The 27,272-nt window shown below is 40.0% G+C and overlaps 2 protein-coding genes across 9 annotated transcripts in view; one reads left to right on the top strand and one right to left on the bottom strand.

The window, feature by feature from the left end:
• The window catches only part of otofa (otoferlin a), an 86,023-nt gene extending 75,953 nt beyond the window's left edge, over positions 1-10,070 (bottom strand). For all 4 annotated transcript variants that reach the window (XM_085382047.1, XM_085382046.1, XM_085382045.1 and 1 more), the window contains exons 1-2: positions 9,745-10,070; positions 5,244-5,302 (exon numbers count right to left, since the gene is read on the bottom strand). In XM_085382047.1, the coding sequence (XP_085238173.1) occupies positions 5,244-5,302; positions 9,745-9,826 (141 nt within the window). In that variant the 5' untranslated portion in view covers positions 9,827-10,070. The remainder of the gene's footprint in view (positions 1-5,243; positions 5,303-9,744) is intronic.
• Positions 10,071-13,912: 3,842 nt separating this feature from the next.
• fndc1 (fibronectin type III domain containing 1) overlaps positions 13,913-27,272 on the top strand; it is a 41,073-nt gene continuing 27,713 nt past the window's right edge. For 2 of the 5 annotated variants that reach the window (XM_085382472.1, XM_085382476.1), the window contains exons 1-4: positions 13,913-13,987; positions 19,961-20,155; positions 21,384-21,452; positions 26,603-26,848. In XM_085382472.1, the coding sequence (XP_085238598.1) occupies positions 13,915-13,987; positions 19,961-20,155; positions 21,384-21,452; positions 26,603-26,848 (583 nt within the window). In that variant the 5' untranslated portion in view covers positions 13,913-13,914. The remainder of the gene's footprint in view (positions 13,988-19,960; positions 20,156-21,383; positions 21,453-26,602; positions 26,849-27,272) is intronic. The other 3 variants (XM_085382473.1, XM_085382474.1, XM_085382475.1) reach the window with 3 other exon arrangements.

The raw sequence follows: 27,272 nt of genomic DNA on the forward strand, positions 1-27,272 counted from the left end.
CACAATATGCCAGCAAATTCATAGGACTGGTCAGGCTGACCAGAATTTTAGCTGAGACTGAATACAGCTGCCATTTCAGCAAACTATGAATCATATTTGTCATGGTCCTGCGACCATGACTCAGTGACTTTATGTTTATGTTCTTTATTGTTATTACTTTCATTATTATTCATGGCTGTTTTGGGATGGTTTGTGTTTGGGATTTTAGACACTGGGTTCTGGGTTTGTGCTCCCTCTGTTGGTCCCTGGTGTTAGTGTTCCCCTGTCTCGTCAGGTTAATCAGGTCCAGCTGTTTCCCCCACCTGTGTGTGATTTCCCAGTGTCTCTTTGTGTACTTATAGTGTGTGATTTCCTCTGCTCCTCGTCGCGTCGTCTGTGTTCATACCTGGTGTAATCCCCTGCGTGCTCTCCCTGCTGTTCTCCCTTCATGCTCAGGTTTGCTATTTCTTTGTGTAGTTTCTCCCAGTTAGTTCATCCTTAGTTCTGTTTTACCATCCCCACTTTATATTGGATATTATCAATAAATCACCCTCACACCTGAATAAGTGCTGCGTTTTGAGTCCTCCTTCCGCTCTCCACACGGCCGCTGCCCCGGACCGTGACAATATTAACTGACAGGAAAGATGAGAATAGTGTGATTTTATTTATAAAAGCAAATGCTCACAAACTGAGGAGGCTAGTAGATAAATATATCAGAATTTAAGGAAGATGTTGGAGTTTGTTCACCTGCACTTCTGCTAATAACCAGCATGAACTCCTCTGACTGCAAGGAAAAGTCAGAATGCCTATAAAAGTGGATGGCCCGATTGGTTTATATCCTCAGTCACAAGTTTCACGTCTTCTTCAATAAACCATGATGTTCCCTTTGAAAACTATGGTGTGAACAGAACACTTTATAGCCTGGTTCCCATGTGGTTGACAAGTTGCCGCTGTCTGAGCTTGCAGTGTCCTCACATTCTCACTCAGACCTCCTCTAGCTTGTGATGTCTATAAAACATGTCGACAGCCAAACTGTCACGGCTGGCGGAGGGAGCCGTGTGGTGTGGAGGAAAAGGAGGACCCAAAATGCAGCAAACTGATGATACGAGTGACGTTTATTTTCAAAGGTGGCAGTGGCAAAAAACAGGCAACGAAGCATGAGTAATGACAAACCTAAACTGGGAGAAACTAAAGATCAAACCTGAAATCTTACAAAACGGAGAGCGGAGCAGAGAGACGCAGACCAATGACCAGGATACCAAGAAACACAGATGAATGCAGAGATACACGGAGGAACGCAGACGAGCCGACAACGAACACAGACCGACACCCACTAAATATACACACACAAGGTAATCAGGTAATCACACGCAGGAGGGAAGAACAGCTGAACCTAATACACATGGGGACCGGAGGAGACAAGCTGAACACAATAACAACAGACACAGACCTTCAGAACAGAACAGGAAATCCAGAACACGAGCCTTCAAAATAAAACAGGAACAGACTGATGTACAACACAACACGGGGACATGAACAGAGCACCAAGGACAGACACAGGTAGGGCTGACAATACACCAAACTTCAGGTTAACCCCTAAACTAATACAAATCAGAATAAACACAAAACGCTGGGTCAACGACCCAGGACCATGACACAAACTGCCAAACTCGAGGCTTCAACACAGTCATCCGCAAGAACGGCGTCAGCGGTTGCTGCCATTCTTTAAGTGTAGTTTGTAGAAAGTGTGAATAATTCGGGGTCATTCTGGGATTTTATCAGTAAGGAAAATACAGAAAAAACACAGACAGTAAGTACAAATTCTGAAAAAACACTTAGAATCATAGGAAATTACTGGAAGCTGTTGCAAAATGAATCTTCTAATGCCCTTCTGTTATTTGTATGCTATCTATAGTGCATGGTTCAAATCTCTTGACATCTTGTTTGAAAACTTAAAATTGTTATATCTGCAGGGCCAAAACTGAACTCTGTGGCGATGTGCAGTGCATGCAGGACTCTCTGTTCTTTGCTCTGCTTGTGTCTAACTAGTCAGGGGGAAGCCCTGGTGTTCTGCAGCTAAAAGCCCCACCATATAATGAATAATGAATTCCCCATCCAGTCTATCCGAATACTAGTTCAAAGGCATCTATCATTATGCATGGACCGGCATCAAGCCACACAGCTCTATGCTAATGGCCCTTAACTCCAGGGGCTGGACAGAGCCTACTGAGCCATGCAAATGTTTTACTGCTAAGGTTGAAGAAGACAACGATGGGGATGTGATGAGGACCCAGGGGCTGGGGGAAAAATGTACGCCTGGCCACCAGCAGCACACAACACTGCAACATTTTCACACAGGCACACATTCACACAGGCTCGGAAACTACTGTAAGCGCAATTCATCCCATAGAAAGCTTGATCGTGTTATTGATGCTGAGTGACACTAACTACCTCCCCAGTACTCCGAGACTGAGATGTGAGAATTGGGAGAGGTTGTCATAAGAAATCACATTTCAGCCTCACCACTTAGTTGATACCAGTTATATGCAGAGTCAAAGATATTTTGGGATTCATTTGTCTGGTTTTCTTCTTTTTAATCTTACATCATGATACAAAAAACAATGCTGCCTCTGCAGGGACTGTACACATAAAGCGCGTGTCTGTGATTGTGTGTGTGTGTGTTTGTGGGTGTGCCTGTGTGACTAGGCTAAGTTTGTACAGTCATTTCAGCATTTTCCTGATTAGACTGAAAACAAAAGCCCCTGTTATCAGGGAAGGAAGCAGCACTCTGCTTGTGAGCCATCAAACGAAGAACATTTTTCTCTGTTAAAACCAGCAGCTTAAAATGAGAAAAAAACAGAAAGCCTGATGTAAAACCTCCTCTGGGAAGGTACTGTATATATTTGAGAGTGCTTTCCTGTTTGTTTTTCATTTTTCATTCCTTATCCCCTACCTCTGTTCTGTCTCTTTGGCTTCTGCTCTGTGTGGATTTCCTACTGCACTTCGCTCTTGATCCCTTGGCCTTCATTTCTTTCTTATTTCCCCTCTCTGCTCCTTTACACGAGTCTACATTTGAATTCATCATAATGCTGGTTTCACAGTGTGATGGAAGCTTGCAGAAATAGTATTGGGAATATTTCCCAGAATTTCAAAGCAACCAAAATCAGAGACTTACCAACCACCACCCGAGGGATGCAGGTAAATCCTTTGGGTTTTCAAAGAGACGCTCAGAGCAATGCAGCTGCTCAGAATAATGCAATTTACTAGATTTAAAGTAAAACAGTGAAACCTTCTTTTACAAATGAAAGAAACCTCTAAGTCGGAAAGAAGGGCTTTTTAAGGAACCACCTTTTTCCTAACTAAAGCAGTGGAGCATGAAATGCCCAGTTTAATTGCAACACTGTTCAACACTGCCTCGCCTCTCTAACCTTGATAGACCATAAGCGAACAGAAGAGGATGATTAAAAGCCACTTGGTGAGATGTCAGCCATGTGCAGGGAAGAGCCACTCACGAATGGTTGCTAATTTTTGAATCAGAACAGTAATGAGGTGTTAAAGCAAGATCCTTCAGCCTAGAGCTTAGCATTGGCATGCTGGGAGTTATCTAAGTGTCTGCATGAGCATTAAGAAATTACAACAGTGGGGTCTTGGTGGCCCATTTCTATATAAGCCTTACGGATACCGACTACAGAATGGAGGGAGCAGTTGTCAGCCACCGCCTGTGCATGAATGACATCAAGCTGTATGTCAAGAGTGAACGAGACATCGATTCACTGATCCACACCACCAGGATATTCAGTAATGGTATTGGAATGTCATTCGGACTGGAGAAATGTTGTCGGATGATAACAAAAAGAGGGAATTTAGTCAGAACTGAGGGGATTGAACTACCAGAAGGCAACATTGCAGACATAGAGGACAGCTACAAGTACCTGGGGTTCCTACAGGCAAATGGGAACCATGAAGAGGTCGCTAGAAAAGCTGCAACCACCAAGTACCTGCAGAGCCCTCTAGTAGAGGACCCGAGCTTGAAGGACAGACCATAGTAGTGTATTTTGTGTGTTTGCTCAATAAATCGCTGCACCCTTTTGCCATTGTCCTAGCAAAATATAAACAAGCGAAGGGTGGCTCAAGACTTTTGCACAGTATTCAGTATTTACAGAGTGAATGAAATTTCCCCTCCAGCAGCTGAGTGGCTATTAATAAATATGCTTGAACTCTTTAACTGGATACTTTTGAATATGCAATTATTCAGCTTTTGGATGAAACTGATTCACTAAATGTTGGGCTTGATGTTCAACCATATGTGCAGCCACCTTTCCTGTGACTCTGCTATTCCTTCATATCTGTTTACTTCAACACACTCATGGTAGAGGATCACAAAGGAAATTCCTATTCAGGTCATGGACTGTATTGGGTATAGATACAGAAACACACAAAATATCCCCTACCTCTGTTCTGTCTCTTTGGATTTTTCTCTGTGTGGATTTCCTACTGCACTTCGCTCTTGATCCCTTGGCCTTCATTTCTTTCTTATAACTGTACTTTTTGATGTACATTTGTATTGCTAACAGTTTTCCTCTGAGGCATCTCCATTTACAGTATTCAACTGCATTCTTAAAGGAAGTGGTATTACTGAACAATAGATCCTCTATTTTTAGAGCAGTTTCTTACACTCTGTGCATGTACATTGCTTCACTTTGTATTCACCTTTTATTTGCACTCTGTATGCTGGTATAGAGTCAAGCACTTGGTCCATCTTTTCTCTACACCAGGATTTTCAAAGTACAAAAAAGGGCAAAATTTCTATCTATGTCACCCGACATTCATTTGGCATCTTTTGGGGGATAACGTTCTTACTCACGAACACAGCAGGCTTGTACACTTGTACTGAATACAGTGAGAATAACTCAGCTGAATCACTTAATTCAAGTAAAGGCTAGCATCCTTAAAGTGTGCCAGAATTTATTTGAATTAAATAAAGATTTTGTTAAACAGCTGTCAATGTTTTGGATAAAACTGTTTTTAAAGATATTAACATCAAATGACTAATAAACAACACAGAGCCTTATTCCTGTAAATGTAAAATCTTACAGTGATCATTTCAGTGATTACCAGCAATGTGTCTTTTTTCACCTTTTCCACCTCAATTCAATAACAGAACCTGCAGCCAGTGAAATCAGCCAATTCTGGATTCTTAATAATTGCTGATTGGTCACCATTGACACAGGTTATTGTATGACAAATCAAATAAAGATACTGACCTCATTAAAGTGTGCCACCTCCTCACAGTTCTCTGCTACACGACTGTAGAAGGACAGACCTGAAAAATAAGGAGGAATTTAGTCATTAAAACCTGGTTCAGTAACACCATTGTGCCTGCTGTCATCCCACTTTGAGTGGGTGGGCTCACTGCATGGGGCACGTACAAAGCACGAGAAAGAGCAGTCAGTTGGTGTTTACTTAGAGCTGCATTAATTATGAAACAATTTAGTTTTAAGACTTTATCCAAAGTAGCAAGCAGGTAAGTGATTATTGAAGCTCTGTGCACTGTGATGTGGTTTTTTTTTTTTGAGACGTTTATTAAAGTGAAAATGGGGTGACATAAAATCAGCCTACTCATCTCATAAAGAGCTGCGAAAAGACAAATGATACTTTAAGTACCTGACAAATGTAAATATGAAACAGCTGTGTGGAGTCGCCAGAGGCAGAAAAGAAATGCAGACAATTAAATGACTACGGTGTGACTCACTGTGCGACACAGAGAGACTGCAGAAGAATGTAAAAAATATAAATTAAAATCATATTTTTCCATTATTAGAGCTAAAAGTATGTGTGTCAGCCAATGAAAGCTGTTGTCTACTCAGAGTTTATATTGGGAAAGGAACCTTTCATTGAACAGTAACCTGACTCACTCATGCGTCCTGGTTGTTGTGCTCACCTGGTTGCTTTGTGATGCTTATGAATGGTCCTGCACCACAGTGTGCATTCTGCTTTGTTCTGATAGTTTGCTTTGTGCATCTGAGCCTTTATGAAGCTCTGTTGATGTCTATTTGTGTGCTTGTGGGCACATCAGCTGCCATACACAGGGAGACACACAAACGCATACAGACACCTACAATGTTAATTACAGTCCCTGTCAGTTTGGCTGTAATAATGAGGGTAAATGGAGTAAATACATTGTGCCAGGCTCAGATATTTTAGATATTATAAGTGCAGAAAGTATCTTTTCACACATTCAAAAGCACAAAACCTTCAGGTTTTAAAGATGTCATGCTTGACGTAAGCTTATCGTTATAATTTTACCAATGCACAAATATGACTCTAGTTTATAATCCCACTTCAAAGTGTTCCTGTCTCTCTTTGCCTTCACTCCTACACTCTCTTGAACCTTATAAATCCCCCAAACCTTTGAATTTTATTTCAGAAAATAAACACCACTTCAGTGTCAGAGAGGGAGAGAGACAATATTCCTCCTACATTATTGAAAAGAGCGGCACTGCTGTCATACCAGTGTTTTCATCCAACTAGATGTGGGCTTAGAAAAGCAGACCATGTGACACTTATGTAAGGTGCTCCACACCAAACTAAAACAACATTCTGCTAATCGGTGTGGCTTTTGGCCTTGATGAAACAGTCAAAGATAAAGAGTTAAAGAGCTGCTATGAAAGACCTGAGGTGAAAGAAAGAAAAGGAACAGAGAGTCATTTTTTGTTATCTCAAGCAGATAGATGAAAATTAAAAGAGAGAAAGATGGAGAACACTGTGTAAGTCTGAAACCCACATGAATGAAGAGGGTGCAGAGGTGCATTTAAGGCTTTCTTAAGTTTTTGCAAGAATGTGGTTAAAGCAGAAAACTAGAGTGTTGAGTAGAAACATGGAAACATTTGTTTATTTTTATGTATTTTAATCTCTGCAGTTAATTTTACCTTATTTCCTGGTGCATTAGGGGGCAGTAAGTGGTATTACAAGCTGAATAGGTGCCCTAATTTAAAAAGTAAACATACCAAGTGTCTGTTTGCAGAATAAAGTGCTACACAGAGAAAAGGAATTTTAAAAATATCCGCAGGATACAAGAAATTGCCCCAAGCTCTGTTCCTGTCCTGTGAATCAGGAAGACTCTGAGTAATAAAAAGAACAAACAAACTGTCTAAGCAGCTGTGTTAAGTGCCTAGAGGTTAAAGAGAAGTTTGATAAGTGCCAACGTAGAGGAAGACAGCCTGGGTGAATGAACTGAAAATTAATATTGTAAAGCACAGAGATAAGGTTTCATTAATTCTTGCATAGAGTATGGCTCTGTATCGCTGCAGGCTACTCAGAAGAGGAGCAACAACAGCCGAAGTGCAGCTCTCTGATAAAGCCAAGAGCTGCCGATCACACAACCAGAATTCATCAACGACTTGTCGGGAAATCAATTACATTTTGAAGACCCTCCTTTGAAGGGACTTGACTTGATTTATTGTTTCTGACAGCAAATAATAACAACCAGATAAAGTTAGATCAGAGATAGAACATCACATCGCATTTAATCCATTTTTATTAGCTGTCTTTATTGCACTGGCTTGAAGCTTTTTTATTACACCTTTCCCCCCTTCCAGAGATATCATGTTGATTCAGCTTCGGGGTGGTTATAGGACTCTTCTGACTTACAAAAATTAAGCATCTGATGATAACAAAATACCTCAAAAATAGAGACATTAAAAGACCTTTGGTCAGTAATTGCTGATTTCTGTAAGCAGCAAAGGGTTGACAAAAATGCATCTGATATTTTACATATTCATACTTATACACTTATAGATGCTAGATAACAAGGCAGAAAGCTGGGGTACAAAGAAATGCCAGAATAATGACTGAATGAGTTTCTTACACCAGACACCCTAAAAAGAGAGATAAACTGAAGCTGTTCTGTAATTAAAAATGGCCCCAAACTCCTCCTGAACTTAGTGCAGGTCTGATACACAGCTACACAAAGCACCAAAGCACTTATTTCCTGGCAGACCGCTTCCTCTCCAGACAGGAAACGTTTTAAACTCTAAGTGCTCAGGAAACTCCACTGACAGCCTAAACCAAAAACCCACGGCGCCGGAGGATATGTGGGGATACAAGGCTGATTAAGACACTGTGATTAACACACAAATTTGGGAAGTATTTAAAAGATTATTATTTAGCTCAAATAAATGAATAATTAAACTTAAATGCGCTGGAAGAATGGAGAAGAAATTGTGAGTCTGAGATAAAATGACAAGATTTAAAAATGGAAATGAAATTTCCCCTCCAGCAGCTGAGTGGCTATTAATAAATATGCTTGAACTCTTTTACTGGATAATTTTGAATATGCAATTATTCAGCTTTTGGATGAAACTGATTCACTAAATGTTGGGCTTGATGTTCAACCATACGTGCAGCCACCTTTCCTGTGACTCTGCTGTTCCTTCATATCTGTTTACTTCAACAAACTCATGGTAGAGGATCACAAAGGAAATTCCTATTCAGGTCATGGACTGTATTGGGTATAGATACAGAAACACACAAAATTTTCTTAAAATTTTTAAAACATTATACATGAATGAAGTGGAGCTACTCTGCTGACAGATGGACTTTTGAGGAAAGAGCGGACGATCCAGTCACTGACTGTGAAGGCACGGTTCATAGAATATCCAGACCCTGGTGCAATCACTGCAGCACAGACCACTGCACTAGAAGTTATCCTTTTTTTCCCCCAACATACACACACACACACAAACACACACACACACACACACACACACACACACACACACACACACACACACACACACACACACACACACACACACACACACACACACCAAGAGGAAAGGAGGCAGCAGTGCACTTGTAACATCTTCTCCAATTGTGATGCTGCATTGATTTCAACAGGGACTGAGCACCTGTCAGTGGACTGATCACTGTCCAGGGTGCTGAAAAACACACCGCTCCTCCTTCCTGTCTCAGTTTCTTTCACATTATTTTGCTCACACACACAGCACACGGAAAGCAAACGATAAGAACGTGAAACACATGAATAAATCAACTAAACCCTTTTTTCCACAACTCACTTCGTCTTCTCATCTCCTCTGAGAGAGAGTGCAAGGTCGTGGCTACAATTCTGACTCTTAGATTTGAGTGAATTGGTTAGTACTCCAAAGATCTTACACAGAACATTCCCAAAGCTCCATCTTTAGCCACATCTTTAGCAATCGATGCCATCAGCTTAGTCTAAACTGGCCTCTTAAACACATTGTTCTAGTAAGTTGAAAGAAAGTAAATAAAATAACTGAAAATCAGTGATGGGAAATCGATGTTTCAGGGATGCCAAGATTGGTGTTTTTTCCTCTTTTATGATACACTTAAAAATAGAAGAGATAAAAGCTTTGAATTTACATTCACCATTCTTGGCAGAAATGGTATTAATTTTTGTAGTACTTTACATGATGTATATAACATATAAAGGAAAAAAGACAGAATTTAATTTATCAGTTTTTTTTTTTACCATATTAACGAACATAATGAAATAAAACGTAAGACTTGGATACTCGATCTCTCTTTGTGATATAGACCAGTTATTCTGTTTTGCCTGCAACTAAACTCTTTTTCTCGCTCTTCCAACTTTTTTATGCAGCGGCTGACTGGCTCTCATCACATTGTGTAACGAAACGCAAATCAGGGCACAGCACACAGCGCGATCAGGTTTCCAAACACACACGGCTTCAAAGAATAATTTAAAAAATATACATATATCCTTACCCCTGAATGTAACTTTGGCGATCTTGTCACCTTTCCCTCGCAGGTGAGCGACCGTCTTCAGGTGAACCATTAAAGCCATCATTAGTCCAGTCTGGTGGGGGCGGGAGTAATTTTACTCCACACAGATAAAACTTGAATCGATTTGGTGCAATCTGCGTTTAATGATGTCTTGGTGAGCCTTTCTTTGCGGGCTGGTGGACCCAAAAATCGCTTTCTATCCGGGCAACATGAATACTTTACGTGCGTTTCTTTAAACGAAAGAAAGAAAACAAACAAAAAATCCAAAACCCAAAAATGAATTAATCACAGGCTCCAGTTAACATTTCCTCCTACTCCGTGGCTGCTGGGTCTATCGCACATCTCTGAGCTGGCTCTTGGTTTTACTCTGCTCGTTGCGCAGGAAGGGCGGGGGTGGGCTTCAACTACAGAGAGATGATGCTCTAATTGCGGGGGGACAAAACAAAACAAAAAAACACAGACCAGGCTTGGGATTCGGATGAAAATCCTACCGCTGTTTGAGAGACATTTTTAATAAAAACGCTTAGCCATGAATCTAGACCTACTGTACTTCATGCATTTTACTTTGAAATAAAAAGATGATCTTGTTACAATAAACTTTGCACGCTACAAACGGTTTGCTGCCACGCCCACATTATACTGCAACTCCCCGATCCCTTTAGTATAGCTGTGGGTCAACATGACGAACAGGTGAGGTGAACATTGTCCTTTTCTGACCTTTGGCCAACAGTTCCTGCTGAAGAGGCGTCAGGATAGCCGCAAACAACAGAAACATGTTGACTTACCTACCACCAGCTTCAAATCTACTCCAGTATGCACACTCACCTGCCACTTTATTAGGTGCTGCTCCTTTGACGTAAACGCGATAAAAGCATGGCTCTGTCCTGCCCTCTATCAGAGGTTCAGGTGATGGTGTAATGTCTCTGTGATATTTAGCTTTTTGGGCCATTGAGTACCGCAAGAGCATTGCTTAATCTCCACAGCCTACCTGAGTATTGCTGCTGACCATGTCCATCTCTTTATGGCCACAGTGTACCCACCATCTGATGGCTGCTTCCAGTACGACAATAGACCACATTACAAAGCTCAACTCACCTTAAACTTGTTTCTTGAGCATGACAGTTATTTCACTATACTTAAGTGACCTCCACAGTGACAAGATCTCAATCCAATAGCACGTTTTTGAGAGGTGGTAGATTGGGGCATGGAGCCGACAAATCTGTAACTGTGTGATGCTAGCATGCCAATATGGACCTAAATCTTAGAGGAATGTTTTTAGCAGCTTGTTGGATCTATGTCAGGAAGAATTACGGCAAAAAAGAGGGTCCAAGCCAGTACTAACAAGGTGTACCTAATAAAGTGGAATATGAGTATATATGTATTTGGTATGAGAAAAGATAAGGCGGTAGGTTTCTTTGGGCTCCTCTTTTTAGATTTGAAAACTAGTTATCATTCAGTAGTAATGGGTATCACTGTAAAGATACCAAGAGCGCAACTGTGTGAAAACCTTTGTTTTGATGCAGTGTTCAGATGTGTCTGCAAACAACTGCAGAGAAGCTCTACATCTGCTCGCTCATATAGTGTTCCTCACAGCATGAAACCAAAACTTCAGAGCTGTGAGTTTCTTCAGGAATGCCACTGTTTTCTGGTTGCAAAGGCAGCAGCAGGAGTTCCTGTCACAGCATTGTGATGCTTCAGGTCCTTAACATCCCAGGAGCAGTGCTCAGCACTCAATATTCTGTCAAATATTCTGCTAAGAATGGATTCCAAACAAATACACATATGCTGTGTTATAAACTGAGAAAACAGCATCATAGTCTAAACTGGTTTACACAGGGTATAAAAGATGACTACAACACCCAGTTTTAGGGAGTATCTATGAGCACCTTCAAAAAAAATGATGGAAAACACAGGCAACAGCAGACAGAAATGAACAATCCCTGAATTTATCATCTTTGTACAAAGAAAAATAAAGATTCCAAAAGAAGACACACCAGCCAACATGCCATCCTTTATTCTGTAATAAAACACAAATCAATTGTGTTTTAAATAAAGTTAGATATGAAAGAATTCAGTTTAGAGCATAATGCAACAAACTTGACAAATGACAAAAATGATCAACAAAGTAAAGACACAATAATGACAGAACTGGGACACACACTATACTTTAACACCTACTGATATAACTACTAGACAGTGAGTCTCTGTGGATACAATAAATCTGGTGAGATGGCCCAGTATTGTATCATAAACAAACAAAAACTTGCCTCTTCACCGATTACGGGAGTTCCTGGCATAAACAGCCTCAGGCGTGTGTATAACAAGAGAGAACACATTTCTACCACAGTCTCTCTCTCTCTGGTGTGAATGAGTGACAGTCTGTAAGTATCTTTTGTTTAAATTATGTATTGCGGTTTGCACTGACTCATGTATGAGAGAGATAGAGAGATGAGTAATAAAGTAACTAATACTGAAAAAAAACCCAATTTAATCTGTGCAAATGATCCAAAGCCAGCAGCGCTGCAGACATCAAAGCTGCTTCTTGTTATTATTCAATTTTCTTTTTTTAATCTGAATTTTTGTGCCACTGCTTCCTATTATCAAAGTGTGGTTAAAAACCGCGCCCATGGCTTAAACCCTTTAGTTCTCTTGTGTTTTCCTCGGGGGAGGGGGTCCAACCCCGTGTTAGAAAGGTTCTGGATGAATAACTTTGATGTAAAAGACATCAAAGTCATTCATAAATTAAGTCACATGCAAATGATTGACATTGTTTTCCAGTAGTGATATGAGCTTTAGCCAGCAGAGGGAACTGTTGGAAAACTGTTGGCTGGGCCCACACTGGTACAGATGGACATAGAGATGTTTTCATGACAATACCAATGGAGACACTCATTAAAATAACTGTCAGTTCAGTCAGTTTTACTACCATATTGTCGCAGGCCGTGCGGGACATTTGCTGTTATAACATTAAAGGTCGAGGGAATCTACAGCAGAACCCAGAAGATTTCTAAGAAATCAGAGAAGCTCTCTTATTAAAAAATGAGTAGAAAATCTTCCTGACTTCAGTGTGGTGGGCACATTGGAAAAGAAATAAACAATATATATTAATAGTTCAGTTATAGAGAAAAATGGATATAAATCAGTTTACTGTAACATGACATCACACCTTTTTTTTTTTTTTTTTGAAAGGCAAACGGTTCAGATTATATCCAAAACAACAGTGGATAAAAGCCATAGTATTGCTAGGTCAGTGTTTACAATACTCAACAATTAGTTCCAGTTTTCTCCTCAATGCCTCCTTTTATTGACAACAACAGTCTGCTCCATCTAGTGGTTAAATTAATTCTTCGGAAAATTGATGTAATTATGAACTTTGTCTCCACTGATTAGATCATCATGTGATGGAATTTTACTTGGCCCACGATTCTGTTCTCTCACACCTGGTGCACGGATGGTGTCATGGAAAGGTTTAATCCTGGGGTGGATCAGGTGGGCTGGAAGAATAATACCGATAGTCGTATAGACGAAACTTGAGAATATCATAGAGGTTTAAAAGGTAGATATTGGCTTTATTTTTTTAATTTTATTTCTTTTAATAGATTACTGATCCGTAGGTCTGTTATAATCTAGTACTTCTCAAGTCCTCCCATTTGTTTCATCTTTATACCTGCTTCCAGCCTTAAAGCTTTGGATGCAATCATCCTGGTTACCTCCAGAGGGAGACATTTTCTCATTTTCTCTCTTTCATATTAGTATTTTATCCAGAAATTAATGATTAGCTTAACTTCATGGAATTTAGAAAAAAAATATCTAAGTCTCCATGTTTGTAATCAGCACTCTGGCCTCAGTCTGTATGTTTTGTTTTGTTTTTTTGTTAGTTAGTTAGTTAGTTAGTTAGTTAGTTAGTTAGTTTTCCTCTTCATAACATTTTATGATTTGAAAAGCAGCCTCGAAATACTTGTTTCAAATCACAAACGACTAATGAGGCATTAATAGTGTGTTTGTGTGCAGGTTTACCGATGTAAACGAGAGGCAGTTCACGGCGAAGTGCAGCATTCCCATCGGCAGATGGGAGGGAAGAGGGCTGATGTGTCCCAGCCCTCTGCATCCAGCTGGTGCGTCGCACCACAGCAGTAGTTCGCCACACTCACCATGGCTTTAGCCACAGGCAGGACGCTCGTGGCACTATTTCTTACGCTTTGTGGGCCAGGATGCAGCTGGGCAGGTAAATCGTTGATTTACTATTTCATAAGCAGGTGCAAGTAGAGCACTTACGTGTATCTGATTATCCAGGTACTGTTGCTTTCTTGTCCACTCGTGAAGAGAAAGTTGAACTTATCAAAGAGGTCACGTGCCTTGTGATTGGATATTTAAAATGCATTCAAAAGAAGCTGTCATATTAACAAGTTTAAACAAAAGGAATCCTAGAATGTGCAGGTATTTGCATGTGTGCACGTCAGTGTCCACGTTTCCATTTGCAGAAAACAAAGTAGATTAAGTGCATCATATTTAACTCACTGGGACGTTTCATTGCAAGCGTGCAGTTTGAGTCATTATCAGATGTGAACGATTTCGTTTAAATGAGAGCTATTAGAGAAAATATGAAGTGACAGCATTTTTCACCCATGAAACTTTGTGGGGGGAAACTATGATGCAGGAGAGTTATGGAACAAGTCCTTTCCTTAGTGGCCACATCCGAAAGTAACTGTGATGCATGGTTAGGAGATGATGACAAATTTCTGGCGACATCATGAAATACTGTGAGTGGTGGCATATTAAATATGGAACTAATTCAGCTGAATGTGAAGATAAATGGCTTTAAAGTGGACTTTGATTAGTGACTAGAAGTGAAGGAGTTGATTTGAGTCACATCATCCATCAGCTATAGTCAGGAATGGCTGGACAGTGAAGCAGATTTTGAACCCAGGAGACTATGCAGGTTTTTTGTTGATTCATAGGCTGGCAGGATTTTACTAGAAAGGCGCAGTGATATATCAGATGTGCAGCGAATTTTTGACAAGCACAGAGAGTGCAAACCACAGCTGCACATATGTTTTTGAAGTTTCTTAAGTGCTGTTTGTAAAATCAATTTTCAGGGAAAGTATTCCACATCCTCCAGACAGTGAAAACATTCAAAATATCAAACGTGCCACAAAGCCCAAGGAGTTTCACAGAGGACAAAGGTAATCTTTTTGGCTTGGGCTTAAAGGCCAGACTTTCCTTCACCCTCCCTTCCTCCTCGATTTTATTCAGTTCACTTATTTTGTCAGTTGATCTGTAGACTTCTATATGCCTCCTTCTCAAATGTAAGCGCTGAGCGCATGAGATCACTGCTTTCACTGAATATAGGCAGCTGCCATTTATTGTGGTCCTTTCTCTGAGTCACTTTCTTTTCCATCGTTTTGGAATTCTTTTCAGAGCGTCACATTTATTCACTTCCACACATTTACACCTGGGAGCCCCTGCAGCTACAGCTCACTGTAGATTGGACCAGTTTTGAGTTAAATGGCTTCCTCTCGGGCCTCTCGACAGTAGTTGTTAAGAGAGAGGATAGTGTTACTCATTAGCTTTCTCTGCTCACATATCATCAGCCCGTCACTCTGAAATTATTCACAAAAGAGGACGAGTAAGCTCGTGGGGATATCTGAATACCTCTACAGGGGCAGTGCAGGAAAAACGAAATCTGCCTATCAACTTCTGGAATTTACACAAACTGTGTGAAGAGCACGAGGGACAGGGAGTGAGGAGAAGGAATCATGTCCTTGCAGGTCACTGGAATTTCATTATTCTGCTCCAGTTCACATGTCAGGATTCTTCAAGGGAGACTACATGCAAGAGTTTTAGGATGAGGAGTTTCATAACTTCAACTTTTTTACTTCAGGAAAATAGAGACTTGCTGAGAGGCTTTTTCCCCCCTGCATATTTCTAATATTGCTAATGCTTTCCGTAATCTTAAATCACCTGACCCTATGCCCCTGCTCACCTGCACCTCGGCTGCATATCAAACCTGCCAGCAACAGCATGTCTCGTGTCATGATGTCATCTCTGGGCACTGTTCCACTTGCTTTAACAAGTACCACCTGGCCTACGAGCACCCTGTCAAAGCTTGATTTGAGCATATTAGATGTGCAGCGAGAAGATAGACAATAAACCAACACTATGAGGCGTCAGACCTCATCACTAACTGCTTTGAATAATTCCTTAGAATAACTTTGGAAAGGTTTTTTATAAAAGCAAAGTCACATGTGAGCACTAGCACAGAAAAGCTAAATATGCTGTTAGATCCCAAATGTTCTGGCCTGCTTCTGATTGTAGATGTCATGTGCCATAAACGTTTTGGATATGGATGCGTGTAACCTGCCCAAAGCTAAGCGCTTACTCACTTGAGGCTGTCGCTTCAAATAAAATCTGTCCTCAGTCACAATTCAGTGGCAAATTAAGCTCAAGTCAACACAATAAACTGGTTGCAGAAAGTCAGGCAATTCAGCGATTGGTGTGACTGACTGCAGTCAGAAAGCAGTGATAAACTTTGGGCACAGTCTCAGTCTGGTGTGTTGGCTTTATCACAGAGTCGATTGCAGGAGAGAGTTTACTGGTCGTTAGAGGTGAGGCAGTGGTGAACTGGTAAAAAGAGAAATGTAGCACTGGGCAAGATTTCACACCTCCCACATAGATGAATGTATGTTCACACAGGCATCTGAATTCTTTTAAACGTGCAAATTCCACTTATTTTCTTAAGACTAACTATCAAAGAAAACGATATTTAGAGTAATCTTGTGGCTTTCTCGGAAAAGCCGGCAGTGACTTGGATAAGAAAACTGATATTACACACGTTTCTAAACACCATGTGGAAACACTTGCGATACGAGCTCTATCCAATGGTTGAAACATCTAAAGACAAGAGAAGCAAGAAAATATTGTGTTATTTAACTCCCTCGGGTCCCTGAACACATAAACACGAAAATAGGTTTCTTAGTCTTGTAATTAAATCTGCAGATTTTTGTCGATTCGTGTATTCTTTCAAGCAGAGCACAAATGCAAAAGACACGTCTTCCAACTTCCCACAAGCTCCAACAATTGGGTGGTTTTCTCCACAATTTTACACCATTTACAGCAATTTTTCGCCTCCAGCCAAGTACAGTTTAGATAATTTGTTTGTGGTGCTCTCTCAGTATTTAAAACTTACATTCAACAGCATCTTTTCAGAATACGTTTTTCATTTATTCTGTATAAAACACAGAACCCACTGTGAACAGAAAAGCCTTTCAGTAAAAACTGCTCACAGCATGCTCTGTTTATTATCAAAAGTTAATGGGACATTGTTTCTGAAAAGGCACGCTGTTGTTAACTCTTTTTTTTCTAATGCAATATTTCTGCTTATAAAAATGGTGTTTATATAAGTGGTATCAGAAACTTCAGAAAAAAGCAAAAAAAAAAAATATGGACAAACAAACCCAAAACATGTGCAAAATGTTCTTTTCTTTCTTTTTTGTGTTATTTGAGTGGTTCAAGCACATCTATTTTAAGCAACTTAAACAAAATACAGTTGAGCAACTGGACTTCACCTCAATCTTGAGTTTTAACTGTTTTTACTGCTATATAAGGCTCATATACCCACAACACACATGTGCAAAACTTGTGCTAAAATGATTAAAACCCTATAGCAAAGCAGATATGTCTATGCCACCTTTATCTGGCAATTCACTAGCAACTCTTATTGTTGATGGGAGTTTGTGGAAAGTGACATTTATTAGACATTATTAGCGAATTGTTATGGGGTGAATGAGAGGTCACGACCTGTGATTTTGATGCAAGGTAAGGTAAAAAAAAAAAAGTGTTCTTGTAAAAGCAGAGCAGACTGCAGGTGCTCCAGCACAAGTATTTTATAGAACAGTTTTGCAGCAGTCATTTGACCTCAGGGCTTACCTCCATGTGCTTCTACACATGCTCATACATGTCTGTGCGTACCTGTGTGTGACTCTTCAAGGGTGCATGTGTACCTCACGTCCTGTATCCATCTAACACAAGGGCCCATGCTTTTCTAGACACACAAGCATAAAATTGAAAAAGGCAGTGACATAATGACCTCAGGCCCTGCCCTCATTCTTAACATAGTTAATACTTTCCACTGTCTAACTCAATCATACTCTATCCATCTTTCCATTTCACATTCACAAACACAGCACAGACAATGCTATTATATTACTGCACCAGTCTCCCATGGCAACTCCCTGAAAGCAAGCCTTGCTCTGTATGATTAGGATTGGTACAGCCACTATTGCTCAGCTTCTTCCCAACGTGTTTATTCTTGGATATCATTTGTGCATCTGCTGTCTCTGAAGACGTCTTGATTTAATCTGGTTTGCCCTTGGATCCAAAATTTCCTGAGAGGCCAAATGAAGGCTGTCTGGACAGAGGAAAGGATCCCATCCTATGTAACACACAGCCTTATTAGAAGCAGCCTGCGTCAGTGGGGATTGTCATGCACAACTGATGAAGCTTAGTCCACTGTAAGACTGAATTAATGAGGAAATAATGAGTCGACTGTGTGTGTGTGTGTGTGTGTGTGTGTGTGTGTGTGTGTGTGTGTGTGTGTGTGTGTGTGTGTGTGTGTGTGTGTGTGTGTGTGTGTGTGTGTAGATCACAAAATGATATAAGCCATTATCTCAGGAGTTGGTGATGGCTGAACTCAGCAAAAACAAATAGGAGACGATCTTTCAGCACAGGCTAAAGTCCTGAAACAACGCTAAAGGGCTATGAACAGCTGTGACCATCTGGATAACAGAGCTCAGGAGGCCTAAGTAGCAATTATATCTAAATGTTAAAAAGTGAAGATCCAGCTGGGAGAGGTGAATTTGTGATGATACTAAACCAAAAGTGCTCATGTAAACCTCTGCAGGGGAAAGCCAAGGACATCATGACTGTAGCATATCATCTGTTTAGCAAATGTTCCAATGTTATTAGGATCTTTCGATTTAAAGCTGCTATATTTTTAAAGAAAGAGTGCATTAATGGCCGTGCATCTCTGAAAGGAGAATCTGTTTGTGGTGTTTTATGATACAGTTTTGGTTTGTTCTTGCTGCTCTCAAATTTATAGCAGCAGCTACAGACAGCTGATTTCACTAAAAACTGAGTGCATGCCACCTGCTCTGGATCAAACAGCAGACAGATAACACAGCGTACGCAGTGAATTTTAGAGCTAAAATTTCCCTGAGAACTTGGTGGACAGCAGACCTGAGTTGAAATAGGCCCATTAGATCAGCGTTTATTGGGTGGATAAAAAAAATACACGAAATAATAGAAATTGTTTGTTACCATTGATCCATGAAAATATAATAATTGGTCAGTTCTGTACTTCTCCCAATAAAGTTTTTTGTATATTTTTGTTTTTTAGTCATCAGAATTTAGATTTTATGAAGTACTAATTGTGATGTCACATTTGATGATCTGAGTGAGATCTGAAATCTGACCGAGAAACGGAGGACACTGGGCAATTAGAGCCAGTTACCCAGCTTTTGTATCTTTTCCGTCTGTAGGCCACACGAATGCAACCAGTGGTTTGCACCTTGTTGTTAACCCTCTGTATTTCCAGTCATGACAGTGTCTCTTGGTTGTAGACTTTGACGATGGTATGCCTACCCCCTCGAGTGTTTTTGACTGAATTAGATGGTATGAAATTGTTCTTATGAAGTTGTACTTAAAGTGAAAAGGCATAAAATACAAATTCAAAACTTTGTATTTTCAACTTCAGATACGATGTCCTCTTCATTTGTCCCGAGATAACAAGGGAACAGATCTGGTCTGGCCATTAAACTGGCTGTCAGTCATGTGTACAGTTATTTTTAAAAATGGTGAGCTGTGTATAAAAGCTATTGTAATTTTTATGCAGTTATTGCAAAGTCTGCAGCGAAGTCTGTTTCTTTGTGTATTTGATTATAGATGTGATGCTAAATATACATAAAATAGAAACAATATTGTATTAAATAATACTTGAAACCTGCAAGAAAGACTTTGGAAAATGTTTCCTGAGTTTGTAAATTCGGTTATAGAGAGGACTATTTTCTTAGGGAGATTTATTTTTGCCGAATTCATGTTTAATGCACTTCCACATTTCTTGCATGCTAAATGCTAAATAAAAAACTCTTTAAAAAAAATGTATGCCCCTGAAATGTATCTTAATGTGGTTTTTGTGTTGCAGCAGAGAAACTCCCACGACCACAAAATGTGAAACCAACATCTGTGGAGAAGGGCCTTAGGGAAAGCTGGGAGCCGTCTATCCATCTGGATGGAAGACCTGTGGACCGCTTCATGATCAGCTCCAGTAAACCCACGAGATCCCATCGATTCACTAAAGCGAGCAAGGACAGTCGCGCTCCTATGTTGGAGGATGTAGGTAAGAAAGAGTCAATAAAAGTTCAAAAAGAGGAGGATGAGAATGTGAGATGTTAAAATCAGATGGTCATGATTCCATAACCATGTTGAAGTTATGCCTGTAAGTGAACTGGAACTAATGGTAAGTGCTGGTAGAGCTGCTAGACAAAAAAAAAAGTAATCCAGGAGAATATAAATGGACACAGAGCATACAAATAAGGTTTGCCTTAAACCGTGAAGTGAGCTCTGAAATCTCACAGTTCTGCATTTTCTCAAGATAAATGCCAAGAATGAGACAAGGAACAAGAAGCAAAGTAGACACTCAAGACAGTGAGGTGTGTAAAAGTGCATGCGTATGCTAACTTGATTAATGATGATTAATCTCTATATGTGGATTAGTTCATAATTGGATGCACTGTCCTAAAAGTTTGCCAGAGGGAAAGCACACCAGGCCATCGTCATCCTAGCTCAGTAGACAGTGGTTGTTTGAGGCTTTAGAGAAGGGGCTTATTTTTAGGTTTTAATAGCTTCTTTTGGTATTTTCTAATCCCACATTGTAAAACTTAAGGTCTTTATCCTTCCATATACATACATACATACATACACTTTGTGTTACTGACTGAGTCCAGCCTGCTTTTGTCATTATTTCATTTTCCTCCATCCTTGGCACCATGCTTCATCAAAGTCTGCAGCCAACCCAGCCCTGCTCCTATAATCCTGTGTTGTGGCCACTTACTCTGTGCATGTGTGTGCGCGCAGCTTATGTGTGTCTGGTGGTCGTTGTGGTGAAGGACTGGGTGGTGCCAACTGATGAAGTCATGCATTGTCTGTGTTTTCAAAAAAAGTGTCTACAGATGCCTGTGTGTTTGTGTTCTTGTGTGTTGCCCAGTACAACTTCTGGTGGCCGCTGTGGTCTCTCCAGCTCCAGCACTGTTCACCGTAAATCTCAAAAATCTGGCAGCCGAGCTCAGTCTCAGCTTCGCCTTTCCAGAAATTCCTTGCAGATCATGTGTTGTTCCCTCAGCAGCATGAGAGCAGCATCAGCTGTCATAAATAACCCCATACTGTTTGCTTCAACATCATTAATGTGTCTGGAGCAACAAAGACAAAACGTCGACCTGATATGATATAATATGATATAGACTATGTAAACAATATTTTAAAAATCAGTTTGTTTTTCTTTTTATCTACAGAATGAACTGCTTCCTTACTAGTTGATATATCCAGATATCCTGTGTTTTTGTTTCTAGACCCTGAATGGGTTAACCTGGATGGCTTTGCTGTGTTGGGCGGTGCACCTGTCAGCAATTTATCAGCAGGTAAACCTAATCAGAGGGCATCATTACCAACATTACATGACAATGGGTTAAAAGCACGAAGAATTGTCTTGAATTCTCTTTCTTCAGGCAATAATCACCCTTTTCTTTATCCCTTTACTTGGTTCTTCCCCACGGGATGAATAAAGGGAAACACTCATTTGTCTCTGACGCCCACATTTCTGTCTATTTAGATAGATGTGTTTTTCTTGTAGGTGAACCATATTTTAAATCTGTTTTAGAGAGTGTTACCTTTAATGACATATGCCACAGTTTGTTTGTTTTTTAAATTACCTGTCAGAGATTTCAGTAGACTGTGAAATCACAAGAAATCAGGAACAGACACATTGCTGGAAGCCAATATTGGCAGACTATTTAGAAAGTGAACACTTTGAGTTGCGGGTATGAGTGCCCTGTCAAGCAGGCCTTACTGATTTATCAGGTAAGTGAAAACTAACTGCAAACAATTTTGGTAATTAATTATAAGAGTAATTTATCAAGGAAATGTATTAATAATTGGTGTTATAACATTCTCAAAGGCTGTTAATGTCATTGTGTGGTCAGTCCAAAACGATGTAAGCAGTAGTGATAGCAATGCAAACATATGGCCCTCTAGGACTTATTTGTACAGTTCTGTGCAAAAGTCTTGAACCACCCCATATTTTTTTGCATTTTCCTTCCAAGGAGTCAGACTTTTTCTTTTCTTTAAGTGTCTTGAGTATTAGCTCTCCAAATTTTTGATGATCATTCAAATTTCTTTGTTTGGACATTGGCTCCTTCACTTGTTTTTCAAATCTCGTACCTAACCCTTTTCACACTGAGGATCAACTTAGCAAAAAGACCTGAGTGATACATCTGGCCCTGCTGTATGCCAAGCCTCATCAGACGTAGTCTCAGTGGAAGGGTGGCGGTCAAAAAACTATTGTTAAGGAAGGGAAACAGGGAGAAAAGGCTGGGGTGTGCCAAATTACACAAGAATTGGACTAAAAGTCGATGGCAACAGATCTTATTGAGCGATCAATTGAAATTTGAAATTTGTAGTTTAAATTATCGGCAGTACGTATGGAGGAGGTCAGGAAAGAGGTACAATAGACAGCGTCTACAGTCATCTGTAAAACATGGTGGAGCTTCTGTTGTGGTTTGAAGCTGCATTTCAGTCAGTGGTGTTGGAAATCGTGTCAAAATTGCAGAAAAATGTAGAAAAGTATGATCAGATATTGATCAACCATACAATATTATCTGGAAAGCATCTAATTGGCAACAGCTTCATTTTTCAGATTGACAATGATCTCAAACACACTGCTAATGGGGTAAAAGACAGAAAAACACCAGTGGAACACATTCAGTCATGGATTGGCCTCCCCAGAGCTTTCCTAAGAGCCGTTGTGGTCATTCCAATATTAATTTTCAAGCTTGGTGGAATTCTCCAAACTTTACATGTATTGTGCATGCATGTGCATATTTGCACGTTTCGCTGAATCTCTGTATGCTGTCACTATTTTCCATTTCCAAAGTATAAAAAAAATTAGTGGTGGCTCAAGACTTTTGCATAGTGCTGTACTTTTTTTGTGTGCAGCCCAATGTGATATTTGAGCTTATGTCATGTAAATGCTCATTGGTCTAATCAAACGTAGACATGCATCATACTGTTCCAGTGGACAGTTTAGTCTCTCTAAACCACTTAATCGTGGCAGGGAACGTGGAGAAACTCTTTAAAATTCCCTATTGAAAGGATGGGAAGCAGAAAGGAAACCCAGGGCCTTCTTGTTGCAAGGCAGCAGTGGTAACCGCAATGCTAGTCTGGAGTTTCAGTTTTATGTGTTTGAGGCAGAGCTGCTCCAGGAACATGAATAATCATATTTGTTGATTTACTTTTGGGAATGGAGACGCCTGGAAAGGCAGAACAAAGCCAAATGAAAAGTAAGAGCCAAAAGGAGAAGTAGCTAATGTTATAAATCTTCATTTACTATCAGCTGAGAGCTTATTAATAATCTAATAATCTAATTATTAATGATAATTGATAACTCGTTCCATGCCATTTACCAAGCATAGCACTAGAGCTAGCACACTTCCTGCACACTGACATTGTTATATAATGGCAGTGTATACCATCCTGAAGTTTTTTTTAATGCTTTAAATTTACTTTATATATGAAAATTACTGAAATGAGATCGCATGTGTGCAAACTGAATGTTCCTCTTTGTTTGATGAAACAGTTCAATTGTAAAAAAAAAAAAAAAAAAAAAAAAAATCAGCATGTTAACATTTATTGAGCTTCAGTAATGAAAACAAATAACAATAGCATGGTTAGAACATGACTATTAATCAGTCACAGGCGCTTATCAAATGTTAAAGTGCTGCCAGGCAATTTCTGGTAATTTACAACTGCAATTTGATATGCGTCTTTTGGGATGATACTAATTTGCTCATCTAATTTATAAGTCATCTAAGGTACACAATGACTTAGCAGTCTGGTATGCTAATACATAAACTATGGCGACAACATTGGCATTAGCACTGTATATTTTCACTACAGGCTAAACTGATTAGCTCTGCTGGAAGGAACACTTTGCCATTGACTGGGAATTGTTTGTATAAATTAAACTGTGGGTAAAGTGAGTAAGTATGAGACCAATTTGTTTGCAACATTTAGACTTCTTTTTTTAAGGTTGCAAAACGTCAAAGTTTTTGAGGAGCGTCCAAGGACATAACGGAGACATTCTTGGGGACCTCAGTCTGAACACTGAGGTGTGCCTCGCTCTGTTTTTGCTATGATATGCCTGTCTGTCAGCAGGCAAGCCTCATAGCACCTCGGTCCACTGAGCTTCCAGGAAAAGACATAAGGGATCTGGCATTACCAGCACTGTCAAGTCAGTGGTTTAGTGGTTCGTGGCATTGTGACCTGGGCCAAATTATGTATTGTGACAGTTTTCCAGACAGAAAAAAGGGAAGACTGATTAAAACCAAATGGGGATATTTCTGTTTTAAGCTACTCTTGGTATCAGAAGAAACAAATGGAAAGTGCTTGGGATGAAAATTAATTGTCAAAGGGTCATGGCTAGTTGCCATATGGTGAACAATGTTTACAAAAAATACAAAAGCTATGAATGAGACACTTTAAAGTATTATTTTTGGGGTATTTTACGCTTATAGGATTAGTGCAGGTATAGGTAGAAGAACACAATTTTTGTTAGCACTTAAACCAATAGACCTGTTAAAAATAGCTAATTGTGTGTTGTAAAACTATGCATACCCTTACTGCTTTCACTTCAATTATAGGGTAGGCAGCAGCAATGTGCTGCAAATCGAAGGCACTTGATTAATTGATCATCGGCAAGTGTGAGCACTGTAAGCGTGAGCACAGAAAGCAGAGCATAAGAACAGAAATATTGGCAGCTTGATAGTCTGGAGAGTTCAGGCATCACCCATGATATTCAACAACCAGTTGTGGCTGTCGATTATAAGGCCATTTCCAGACAATTTGAAATCCATCATTCTGCAGCGAGAAAGATTATTCACAAGTGGATATCATTCAAGACAGCTGCCAGTCTTTGCAGGAATGGACATCCCAGCCAATTAACCCCAAGGTCGGAGAAAATGCAAAAAACCCAAGAGCTACATCTTAGACTCTACAGAACAAAAACACTGAACATGTATGACTTGTTTGGAAGGTTGCCAGGAGAAAGCTGTTGCATCTGAACAAACCACAAGACTTCTGTAGCAATGTACTTTGAACAAACCACACCAAAGTGGAGATGTTTGACCACAATACATAGCACCACTAGTCTAAAGCATATCTGTACAACCACCTCATGCAAACTGTCAAATCACGGGGGTGGAGGTGATGATTTGAGCTTGTTTTGCAGCCACAGGATTTGGTCCCCTTGCATTCACTGAATGGACCAGGAACTCCCCTGTATAGTATAGCTGCTGAATCATGGGATGTACTTCATTTTTAACAGGATGTATATACTGTTATGAAAACTCTCTTGTTCACATTTTTGTATGCTTTTATTTGTTTACAGTTTTTTTAAAGCCTTGTTAAACTGAAAAGTGTAGTGGGAAAGACCAACACAACATTTGTCCACATTAAATCTGTGATTTGAATCACACATGACACAAATTCTTATTCTGATTTCACAGTTCACTTACTGGAAATGTGTGAAAACACGCAAAGCTGACAGGAAAAGCAAGAGAAGGATTCAGAATGGGGTTAGGGCATTATTAAACAAATAGCCAGTACTGTCTGAATCCAAAGGGAAGACATTCATTCAGCTGTGCTGGCAGTACAGACAGGAGATGCAGACATTAAGTAATAAACAGAGTGATCCAAGTTGATCCAAGTTGAACCAGAAAAAACCCCAAACACATGTATTTTCTTCATGGTCTTCTATACATTGTGTTTCCTCATCACATCTTCTTTGTCCCCTAACTACAAAACTCCTTCTTTTTAAGTCACTTTTAGATATGGTGGCCTCATGTAGACACCTATAATCTAATTTGGCTCACTCTACATGTTTAATAGAAAATAAAGTCTTACATTAAAGTATTGATTAAACCTTTTTGAAATGCATCATGTTCACCTTTTTACATCAGCTGACTTATCAGTACTCCCCCAGCTGTCCTGATGGGAAACAGAGTGGACCTTTTCCATCTGAAAGTGATTATGGTAAACAGAAAAGGGAGGAACAGATGGAGAGAATGGAAGAACAAAAAAGAGGGAGGGGCAGATGTTTTTTGTTTTTGTATTGGAAATGCTATCGCTAAGCACTGCAGCCAGATGAGAGGGATTGTCTGACTGTCTGAGTCAGTGTCTGAGATGTTGTCCAAGATGGTTTGGATTGAAGCGGGAAGCAGAGCACCAGAAGTTATAGCAGATGACAGGGTACATGATGCAGTTCTTCAGCATTTCCCTTCTGTGACAACTGGCCAGGCTGACAGGCGGTGTTGGATGAGTGTGACAAGTAATTATGTGTTTATCAATAAGCGGATGTGTCTTGAGTGGAAAAGTTATGTGGAAACATTTTCCATGGAGGATAGTTTCAAAAAGGCCCCAAAGGCAAACTGAGCACAAAAACCAGATTATGTACATTGGGATTTTAAAGTTAAAATGAACAGTGCAGTCTGAATTTTAAATTTATTATATCCATCAGCAGGTCCAGTAAGATCTTCACAAACAGTGGTGCCCCGAAATCACTCCTCCGTAAAACGGGCAACCAGGATGGACAGGAAGGCTCAGCTGTCGCCTAATGTCAGAACACACAGGAGGGCACCTCAGTCTTCCTCTGGTCCCAGGCAGCCCGAGAGAGTTTTGGCAGGAGTTCCTCTGCTGGAAAGGAGACGCCAACACTACGCCAAGCCTCAGTCTGATCAGAGAAACCGACTCGCACGCAAACTAAGTAAGAGGGCCAATATTTTATACTACTGATCACTAAATGAAATGATGAAATGAACAAAGCTTTAGGTTTTAGTCAAATATGATGCTGAGTAAGAAATGTCAACATGTCCTTATAGTATTGGAAGATACGTTGTGGTCAAACGTTTACATAGTCATGAATTTCATGCTCATTTTGGACTTTTAATTTCCTTGAACTTTTCTTTTTCCAAGGGTAGAATGATTTTAAACCAGACCTCTTAAAAAAACAAGCACAGTGCCAAAATTACAGATGCAGGCTCAAATACATACATACACACAACTAATATTTGGTTAAATGCCACTTAGCAAGTTGCACCTTGACCGGACATTTTTGGTAGCCATCAACAAGCTTGTGGCATTATTCTGGCTGGAGATTTGATCACGCCTGTTAGGAGAGTTGATAGAGT

This window comes from Rhamphochromis longiceps, linkage group LG15 (assembly GCF_057381845.1).
Source record: "Rhamphochromis longiceps isolate RC_006_pf linkage group LG15, R_longiceps_female_GT1.1, whole genome shotgun sequence".
Taxonomy (NCBI): domain Eukaryota; kingdom Metazoa; phylum Chordata; class Actinopteri; order Cichliformes; family Cichlidae; genus Rhamphochromis; species Rhamphochromis longiceps.